The sequence below is a fragment of the Zonotrichia leucophrys genome, chromosome Z (assembly GCF_028769735.1).
Source record: "Zonotrichia leucophrys gambelii isolate GWCS_2022_RI chromosome Z, RI_Zleu_2.0, whole genome shotgun sequence".
Classification (NCBI taxonomy): Eukaryota; Metazoa; Chordata; class Aves; order Passeriformes; family Passerellidae; genus Zonotrichia; species Zonotrichia leucophrys.
Genome location: NC_088200.1, coordinates 25,595,726 through 25,606,333, shown reverse-complemented (window position 1 = coordinate 25,606,333; position 10,608 = coordinate 25,595,726). Strand labels below are relative to the sequence as shown.

General features: G+C 49.9%; 1 protein-coding gene across 1 annotated transcript; it reads right to left on the bottom strand.

The window, feature by feature from the left end:
• Positions 1 to 35: 35 nt before the first annotated feature.
• Positions 36 to 4,954, bottom strand: LOC135460103 (heat shock factor protein-like). The gene is made up of 5 exons (XM_064736773.1): positions 4,441 to 4,954; positions 3,431 to 3,778; positions 2,426 to 2,592; positions 1,301 to 1,421; positions 36 to 203 (listed from the first exon to the last, which is right to left on the bottom strand). The coding sequence occupies exons 1-5, from the start codon at positions 4,952 to 4,954 to the stop codon at positions 133 to 135; spliced, it is 1,221 nt and encodes a 406-aa protein (XP_064592843.1). The 3' UTR covers positions 36 to 132.
• Positions 4,955 to 10,608: the final 5,654 nt, after the last annotated feature.

Genomic DNA, 10,608 nt, shown 5'->3' with positions numbered 1-10,608 from the left:
ATATATTAAAATTATATATAATGATTTACTATATTAACACACCTGTATAAATCTACAAATATAACCATAGGGATATACAAATAGACTTATAGAAATCTGTATATAAATGGAGAGATTCCACCTGCCCGATGGTCACAGGCTCTCCCTCTGATTCTTCTTCTCACGCAGGGCAGCCCTCCTGGCAAGGTAGATCAGGTGGATATCTGGGAAACAAAGGGAACATTGGGTCAGTATTGGCCTCTGTGCATCTTTCCATCTTGAAGTAACTGTACTTCCATCAAAGACTGAAAAAATGGCCTGAAAGGCAGACTCTTATTTGACAATTTCAGATCTGCTCTTTAAAGAACAGGGATCCTTCCAAGTTTTCAAAACTTTTGAAGTTTTGAAGAGTCCCAGTAAAATCTCGGCACTTGCAGTGCAAATGGCACCCAGGAGAGCTTGAAACACAGTGTGCTGTGACAGTCCCAGCTGCCACAAAGAAGCCCAGCCTTGTTCTTTCTCTGGGCTGATAGAGAGACCTCAGTCCTTACTGAAATGGCTGAAGCTGAAGGTGCTGGGAGCTGAGTCATGAACCAGCTCCATTACCTGGCATCTACAAACTGCCCTCTGCAGTGAGCAGCAGCTGCTGCAACTCGACCATCAGCTCTGGCAGGAAGGGCTGGGAGGGACAGAGCTCCTTACGAGGCCTGCAGGCTGCACCAGCTTTGCTGAATGCAGATCCAAAGTGCTCTCTCTCTACTGTATTTCTCCCTAATTTGGGGTAATTTCAGTTTTTCTTTGACCTGCTGGATTTGTGACTAATGATCTCCTTGGCCTCAGAGCTTCTGCTGCTTGTATTTCTAATGTATCTCACTACAGCTATCAGCAGACTGGTGGTACTGCATTGATTTAATGCTTGGAGACAAAACGCTTTGACTTCTACATTCACTTTTTGCTGGGCTTTTCCTCTCTTGCTTCAAGAGTCACTCAGTGTTGCCTCCAGAGCACCGACATCCTGCAGCAAACTTATCCGTGGACATCAGCACAAAACTGGGACACCCGGCTTGGTGACACAGTTCCCACAAGCTCAGGTTTATTCCCTGCTCTCTTGCCCCAGCAGAGGACTCAGGGTCAGAGCCTCTGGAGAAGCGTGCAGGGCAGGGCTCAGGCACGTTGTGCCCATGCAGGATTTGAACTCAAAGCACCAGGAACACCAAGCCTGCAGACAGGAACTCAACCCTTCTCATCTCCCTTCCTGCCAGAGGCAGGCTCAGAGCAGCCATCTCACCCCTCTCTAAACCAGTGGGGGCTCTGTCCTTACCAAGCTCCTCGGGCTCCTGGGAATTGTTCCTGCAGCTCTTGGTGCCAGGCAAAGCTCCCTCTGCTGCAGCTCTGTCCACAGGCTCCCCTCTTGAAGACTCAGGGGCAACATTAATTTTCCCCTTAAAAGAGAAACAGAAAGGAAGAAACCCTTCTCACCACTTACACAAAACACCTGGTCCAACACCTCCATAGCTCACACATTTAATCCCTTGTTCCTAACAAGAACTCTGGGCCCCAAAGCCCTTCAACAGTCAAAAAGATTTGACTTCTCAAACACAGTCCAAAAGCTGTCAAAGCTGACAGTGTTGAACATGGGGGTGACACTGAACACATGGAATGGCTGCTAAGGAAGGAGTCCTGCCAGCTCCTGGCACAGGGATGTGCTCTTCCCTCCACTGCCCTGAGCACAGCAGTCTCATCCAGGCTGCAGCTTGGCAGGGACAGCACGGGAACACACATCTCTTCCCACAGAGATGCCCAAGAGCAAGGCGACTGAGCTCTGCAGCACGGACAGCACGACTGGCCAGTTTGCCCAGCTGAGGATTTCCCAATGGAATCTGGACTGCAGGCAGCGGCTAACTGAGAGGACAAGAAAGCTGCAGCTGCAGCCCAGCCCCAGCCACGGCTCTGGGAGCGCCCACACCACGGCAGGGCTCACACAGCAGCAGCAGCTGCAGCCCAGCCTTGCTTTGCCTCGGCCTTCCCACCCAAAAGAGGCACAGCCTACATCTGCTGCTGCTACAGAGGCACCTCTGGCATGCCCCTCCCTGCACGGGACACTTGGCCTTCAGTGCCACTTCTCCCAACACTCTTCTCCTCTTTCCCAGCAGGAAAAGCAAACAAAGCCTTTTAGAACCTACAAAGCTTCCACTTCCTCACCACAAATGCCCCTGCACCAGGGATGCTTCCCAGTAGGAACAACCAAACCCGGTGAACACCTTTCATCCTCATTTAAGGGCTATCCCCCTTTTTCATTCCCTTTTCTTCTGGAAATCTTCTTTCAGCAAGCAAAGCCTTCCTTGTCCATTCACAGCTGAACTCAAGGAGCTTTTCCTTCTCAGCCATGCAACAACATTCACAAGCTCTCAGTCCAGCCCCTTTCTTCCCTGTCCAATGCAGTTACCTGAGCAGAGGGAGAAAACATCTCCTCCAGCGTCTCAAGCACCATGTCCAGATCCGGCGGTGGCAATTCCTCTTCCCCAGGAGTATTCCACAGCCAGCTGGGGGCTGTCCATGCTGCACAACCTGCACTGCCAGCTGGAGTGCTGGGGGCTGAAGTGTCTGGGATGGCTGCAAGAATCCAAACACATTGGTCAGGCTCCACAATGTGTCTTTGGGACGCAGAGCTCAGTGCTGCCTTGCATCAAACATCACAGGAAGCACACAGCAACCTCCATTCCAGAAATGTATTCAGACTTCCCAGGGGATTGGAGGAGTGAGTTCTTCCTCTTAAAAATATTTATCCTAGTTGATATGTACATAAATTAAAGCATGTACTGGAAATCTGATATAGACACACAGAAACACCTTATAATCGCAGCTTTTTGCATTTTCCCAGCAGCTTTGGGATTTGGCTGCTTGAGTTTCTCATCACAATGAACCACAGAAAGTGCATTCACCCAGGAAGAGCCCAGATCTGCAGACGCACACACTGAAATGAAACTGTGAGTTTTTTCTAAAACCATCATTGTGGGTGAGGCAATGTTCTGCAGCTGCAGCTGTTGTGGGGCGCACAGAGCTCATTTCAATGGCATGGCTTGATTTGCAGGGCAGACAGTCTTAAACATCTACAATATCCTATCGGGGTCCTAGTTTGGCTTCATTCAAAGATAAGAGGAGAGTCCACCTAACACTGACCACTTTGTTAGGCAATAACTTTTGCTTTGCCCTTGTACCCCTACAGATGCTGTCTGCCAAATGCCCAGAACATCCTCCAAATCTGCAGCAAGGGCAGGAAAAGCAGGCAGAGAATCTTTCTGTTTTCAAGGTCCCTCTTCCTAGGTGACTTGACACTTTCTACCTGATTCTCACTTGAGATCTACCCATGATAGAGCACTGCAGGAAAACACTTTAAAGGGTCATTAACCAGGACCTGCTTGGAAAGCAAAGGTAGAAGCTCTTTCCCTACCTGATGGGCTGCGGGTTGGCAACTGTTGCTCTGAAGATGTGCAGCTGCTCCTCTCTGGAGAGGCCATTGAAGGGTTGTGATGGTCTACAGGAACCAGGGGAATGATGAGCTCAGGTTGGCATTTAAGCTCCATGGGAACCAGCGGAATGATGAGCTCATGGCTGAATTGAAATTTGCCTGTGCCTGGTTGCTGTGATGAAATCCCAAGAAGTCCAGATGAGGCAAAGATTTTCTTGGGTGATGTTAGGAAAACATCAGCCTCCTGAGCACCTGCACTTAGCCTGGAAGGGCCTGGAGGCAGCTCTAAACCCTCAGATGAGGCAGCAGCAAGGTCCTGGTATGAGAGCACTGTGTAGGAGTGAGAGAAGAAGAATAGAAGCAAAGGGAAGGCTGGGTCACTTTTGGTCTTCAGGTGTGTTTCCCTTGGCAGCAACTGTACTTCTGTCAGAGAAGACAAGCTCCCATCCTCCCAAGCAGCGTCAGAAAGAAGAAAAAAGAACCAAACATATTCTGGAGCTATTCAACTAGGAACAAGCAGTTCCTTGTCTACTGAGCTCTCACCTATTCATTCAACTGTCTGGGAAAACTGTCCCACTGCTGTTCCTTCGCAGGAGGGCAGGTCTTTTCCCCGCTGCCCCGGAGGGACAGGAGGCTCCCTCCAGCAGGGCCCAAGCCCTCGGCTCACACGCACTCACAGAGAGCCCCCCAGGCATCCCAGGGCAGGGCAAGGAGCAGCGCCAGCCACGGCGCACGGCTGGGCCAGCTGCAGCCGAGCGGGCCAGGCTGTGGTGAGCGCAGCCGCGGCGGGACTGTCCCGCAGCCCCGGCAGCCCGGCAGAGCCGGCACAGCTGCCGGGCCCGGCCGGCACAGCTGCCTTGCCCAAGGACAGCCCTGTGCCAGCCGGGGCAGCTGCGCTGAGCAGCCCCAGCACGGGCAGGGCCCGCTCCTGCCCCGCCGGGCAGTGCCCACGGCCGCAGCCCACGCCACCCGCAGCTCCCACCCCGTCTCACCGGCTCTGGGCGGCTGCCCGGTGGGGAAGGAGGGCACCGCCCGCTCGGTGTGGAGCTGCTGGAAGCGGCTGGGCTGGCGGCTGCGCACCTCCAGCCCCGCTGCCAGCCGCTGCCTGTTGGCCCTGGTCAGGCGCTTGATGCGGAGCAGGAGGTCGGGGCGGTCGCGACGAAAGTTGGGGTTCCTGAAGTGAAGCCAGCCCCCGGCATGGCCCAGCTCATCTGAGCCAACCCAGCCCGGCACTTTGCGGAAGCCATAGAGGTTGAGCTGCCGCACGAAGCTGCCAAAGTGCGTGGCCTGAAAGGAGTCGGGGGCTGGTACCGCCCCCTCAGTGCCCGCCCCGTGGGCGTCGCCCGAGCTAAGCAGCTCCTGCTCGAAGAGGGAGCGGTCGATGAGCAGTCCCTGGCCCCGGCTGTCCCAGCGCACGGAGCGGACGCGAGGGCTGTTCACCAGGCGCCACAGCTTGGCGGGGAAGGTGCTGGAGCTGAGCCCAGCGGGCAGCGGCAGCTCCGCCATGGCGTCGATCGCCGACTGTGGCCACAACGCCCGCAGCGCAACCGCCGCCGCTGCACCGGCAGAGCACGGCCTGAGGGGGCGCTGTGCTCGGGCCCGCGCGCCCAGCGCGGCCCCGGTGCGGTCCGGCTGTGGCGGGGACGAGCGCGGCAGAGCCGGGGCTGCGGGCACAGCGCGGGGGGACGGCTCCGGGCTGGCCGGGCTCGGTTCGAACCCCCTCATTCTGTGGCTGCAGTCATCCTTCTGACTTGGCTTTGCGGCACAACCCCACAGCACCAAGGCAAGCACAGTAACTTTCAGAAAGGTCGAAACTGAGGAATCCCATCGGAAACTCTTGCTCTTTGTTCAGTGAAAGGAAAATCACTGTGTGTTCTGCATAGCCAAAGTCAGGAAAAACGTCTTAGTATAAATAGCTTCTCTATTTTGTTTGGGGTTGCAAACAGTTCCTCATTTCCAACCAGACAGGTCAAATGGGAGAAGGGGAAATGAAGAGACTTGAAGACATTCTTTTGGACACACTTTACCCCTCAGTGTCCTTCCTGAATTGAGGGGCCCAGAACTGGACACAGCACTCGAGGCGTGGCCTCTCCAGTGCCGAATGCAGAGGGACAATCACTGCCCTGGCCCTGCTGCCACACCATGGCTGGCACAGACCATGCTGCCCCCATTCACCATCTCCGACGCCCTTCCCACCCGCTCCGGCCGGGACACGGCTCCACCCAGCGGCGCGCAGGGAGGCGGCCGCTCTGCCGGGACCGCCTGTGGGCGGGGGCGGCTCCGCCCGCGGCATCTTCGGTGCGAGTGCCGGCGTCGGGGTAGGGCAAAGGTCTGCCCCTCTGACGGGGGAGGGCGGAAGGGCGGCCGGACGGGGAGGTGATGGGGGTCTGTGGGGACAGTCGGGGTCAGGGAGAGCTGGGAGGTGGCTGTGTGGAGGTCGGAGGGGTCGATGGGGGCTGGAGGGAAGGTGCCGGGGATAGGGGCAGGAACCCCGGGGGATATGGGAGAGCGGAGGAAGTGTGGGAGATGTGTATGGGAAGCTGAATCACAGAATCGGTCGAGTGGAGATCACCCTGTGCAATCCCCCTGCAAAAGCAGTCACCTGGAGCCGGTGACAGAGGAACACATTCATGTGGGTTTGGGATGTCTCCAGAGGGGGAAACTCCACGCTTTCCTGGTGTCAGGAAAAACCGAAAACGTCAGCGTTTTTGTCCAAAAAGGAGACCGAGGAGTCTTTCGCCTTTATTCGAATAAAGGAAAGGAGTGCACCGGGGCACATGGCCGTGGGGTTTTCTCTCAGGCTTTTGGAGGGCGCAGCCTCCTTTCATCCTGAGCTCCTGGCCGCATCTTTCTCTCCGCCTTTCCCCTTTGGCTGAGGTACAGCCTTCCTGAACCACCTACCCCATATCCCCCCTTAAAACTCCTGTTCTACCCCAAAGTTCCGAAGTTCAGGCTTGTACAGACCCACTTGTCTGTCTCAGGAGCCAAACTGTCTGAGCTATGCAACAAACCTGCTGCCCAAAGTCAGTAGAGACATTAAGACCCATTTCAGTTAATTGTAAAGACATTAGCACAGATCTTTCCTTTCAGTTCCTCCTCTTCTTATTTCTCAATTTGTCTTTACAAACCCTAGTTATTATTAACCCTTTTTCACAACATGGAGCATTTGAAACACCCCCTGCTGACTTTTTCATGTCTGTTCCTTGCACTAGGTGTGGCAAATAAATACAGAGAATGAAGTAGATAATAACAGTTTATATTACCCCATTAGTCACTAGAAGTCCTTGTCCATGGCTACCCATAGCCAAAGTCTCCCATCCTTTTCTTCCAGGTGAGAAGTCCAAATCTCCAGGGCTTTCGTGACCTTGACTCAAGTGGGATGGGTCCATCTGTGTTTAGCTCTCCTGGCTGCTCTCTCTGCAGTCCCAGTTGGATTTTATGAACAGCAAAGTCCGAAGGCAACATCTATGCTAACTGGGCTTCATGTCAAAAGAGATTTCACAAGACACGGTATCCTGGCCACACACTAGTTTAAATACACATCTCCTCACTGCTGCCTTGAAAATGAACAAGGTAAGAATCCCAAACAATGAAAAGGTGAATAATTGAATATTCCCTCGGCTTTGGCTCTTATCTTGCCAAACCTAATGGCAAAAGCTGTACCCATGGCATCTTAGTTTCTGTTAACAGCTTCAAAGGGTGTTCAAAGGTCCATTCATCCTTTCTACTTGACCTGAATTCTCAGGGTGCCAGGGAATTTGGAGGCCCCACTGAAATCTCAAAGCAGCCATAATACCTTGAAGGATCCCCTTGTAAAATGAGCTTCCCCCATCCAAGTCCACTGCCTTCACAATCCCATATTCAGAAACCATTTGTTAACTGATTGTTAGGAATAATTTATGTAGTTATTGGCTTTTGCTATTATTGACTTTAGTAAACTATTTTGATACAGTACAGTTTGTAATCTCTATTTAACTGCCTTTGATACAGTAGAATTTGTCAGCCTTTTATGTTAATACCCTAATCCCTGTGTAGATTGTATATCTTGGTGTGATATATATTATAGTTTAGGTTTTGACAAAATATTAAAATAGAGGCTATGTAATGTGTATTATAACATTAACTTTTGCAGAAGTAATTGTAGCTTTACTTTTGTAAGTAACTGAAGAGTAGTAAAGCTAATGTTGATAGGAAGTACTTGTAAAAATGGCTACAATGTCTGTATGATAACTGAAAAGAACCAGGCAAGTAATGCTGAAAGAGCAAGGAAAAATCTACCACTGACCCTTCGGCTATCAATAACTCTAACCACACACCAGGGGGCTCTTGAGGAAATAAATAAAATACAAGACTCTCAAAATTACATCTGATTTGTGGCATGTGCTCTTAAGAAGTTGAGGTCAGGGGTTGAACTAAGATAAAGAATTCCTGGAACATGTAAACTCAAAGGAATGTTTGAATATGTGTAATTGTCATAAATATGCATTTGACTAATGCAATGAAAAAGTATATAAGAGTTGTTAACCATGTGCATCTGGCTATGCACCCAGTGCTGTTAATTTTGCTTTATCGCTTATTATCTCTTATAAAACCTTTGAAATTTTTAAAGAGTGAACCTTGTTTCTCACAATGATCAAATAGTTGCTGAAGCATCTAGAAACTCATCTGGCCACCTTGCCAGCCGGCATACTCTACCAGAGGATATCTAAGCCCTCTTGCCCAGGGAATCTCGGTAAAATATGTCCTGGAAACGACATAAAGCCCAGGGTCATTTCCCTGCCTTACAATTTCCTTTGTAGTCTGGCTATTAACTTTAGCCGGACACCTCTCATTAGCACGTTTTGCTAAAACAAAAAGACCCAATGCAGTAGATCTTGAAGAGCATTGCCAATCCTCAAAAGTCCAAATGACTCACCCCCATGGAGCTGTCCCAACACCCTCAGGGTCAAAGCTCCTGGCATCCACTGTTTACTGTCCTTTATTAATAAGTTCTCCCCTCTTTCGTGTGCCCTACTACCTTTAATTATCTCCAACTCTTCTGGTGGAAGAGACAGCACCAGCACCACCACTTCCCCCCTCCCCCTCAGGCAGTAGCTCAGTCACAGGGGGCAAAGGGGGGATCCCAGAGATCTTTGGCAGAAGCACTGTTTTCTGAACATCTCCATTGAACAGTTGATTACCTGTTGTCTCTTCTGAATCCCCTGCCTGATGTTCCTTAACTGCTCTTATTTCTACCTCTTTAGGCAAATTCACTACCTTCAACAAGTGAGTAATTGAGCTCTCGGGAGGGAAGGAGGGAACATTTTTCCCTTCAAGATAACAATCCTCACTCCTCCCAGCTTTCCAAATGCATGTAAAACCCACAAGCATGCTTGGAATCTGTAAATATTCTACTACCAAGCTAACTTGAGTTTAGAATTCCAGCTGAAGTGCTGCTGCTAGGAGAAGGAAAATGGTTCCATGACAGTTGTCTTTTTAAATTTGAGGTGTAATTTAATGTTTCTGTTAAAAGAAACCTCACAGGATCCCCATATGTGTTGTTTCAATAACTCACTTAGAAATAATCTTTATACTATACAATATGCTGTATACTATACTGTATACCATCCTATACACTAAAGGGGACTGCCAAGCTGAAATGCTTGTGAAATGCTGCAGTTTGGCAAAGTAGTGTCTTCAAAAGGTTAGCGGCCTTGTTGCTTTCAGTAGAACTGCTCAATTAAAGCAGATAAGAACTGGAACGTTCAGTTCCTAACCCCTGGTTTGACTGTAAATGGCATTATAGGCTTAAATGGAACAGGTCGGGTTTTACTGGTATGGTCTGCAGTTCATTCACTTCTGGTTTCATTCAGTCTGGCACAGCCTCAGTGGCTGTGGGAGAAGAATGCAGCTCATGTCTAGTGATGATCTGATTGGTTCCATTATTCATCTCCAGCTGCTCGTTCACTTTGCAAAGTCTTTAAGGAGATTCTTGTAACTTTGCTCAATAATATTTTAGAGAGCTACAGGAAATACTGTTCAAACAGGAGAAAGGCCTATTTTAATGTTGAGGGTGATCAAGCACTAGAGAGGCTGCCCAGAGCCATGGCTGAGTTTCTGTGCCTGGAGATGCTCAGGCTGCCTAGACAGGATCCTTGGCAACCTGCTTTGGCTGAGCCTGCTCCAGGCAGGAGCACAGGGCAGGTGATGTCCAGTCCTCCCTCACAGCCCCAGCTGTTCTGTGATTCTCTGTTAGTCCAGAGCTTTTCAGACTGCTTTGAGTTAGGAATTGCTTCTCATCAAACATGTTTGCATCTCTCCTGGTACATAGCAAAACTCTTGGAATGGGTCTTTACAAGCCTTGAGTCTGAGTTGCTTTTCAGTTCCATAGGATTTGTGAGCTCTCTCGGTTCAGGGCTTATTTATTTCCAGGGTGTTGCTGCCCTCAGCTTTGACTGGCTTTGTGTGTAGATTCAATAGGAACAGTTTGGTTGTTGTGCAGTGAACTGGTGCACATACACACTGTCTTAGTTGTTTGCTAAAGTCTAACCTGGTTCTTTTTTGTTAATACAGAAAAGCAGAGATGGAGGATTTCATCTGGAAGATGAAGATTTTTTTTTGTGAAGAGGGTGATAAGGTGCGGTGCTTCTATTTTAATGTTACAGAACAGTGGACATTTTCCCCATGAACTTTCTGCTTGCAGTGCAGATTCTGCTGGTGTCTTTTACGGCTTAGTGTTGAACCAGAATGTGTGAGGCTGGCACAAACTCCCAGTTAGACCACAAGGAGTAGATTTGTTTCTGTTACCTTGCTCCTTGTGGGATCCCTGAAGCAAGAGCCTGGGCAGAGGTGCAGGATTAGACATGTGAGCACTCTTAAAGTCAGCCAGAGGATCACAGGCTTGTCAAGGGTTATTCCAGCTGCAAGATCACTTCAGTGATTTACATTCCTCCTTACCTTTCTTCCATTTTTAATCTATTCCTCCCAACAAACATTTTTCAAAATCTTTTTGGTTCCATGATCTTCTCTGTTTTGGGCATTTTGTTACCATGATGCCTCAGTATGTTAAAAACCCCAAATGAAATTGACCACATGGATGTGTATTTGGTGTTTTTTTGACAGTATTCTTTAATGTTCAGGAAGAACTTAGAGAAGGTGGGAATCTGTACACTTCAGCCACC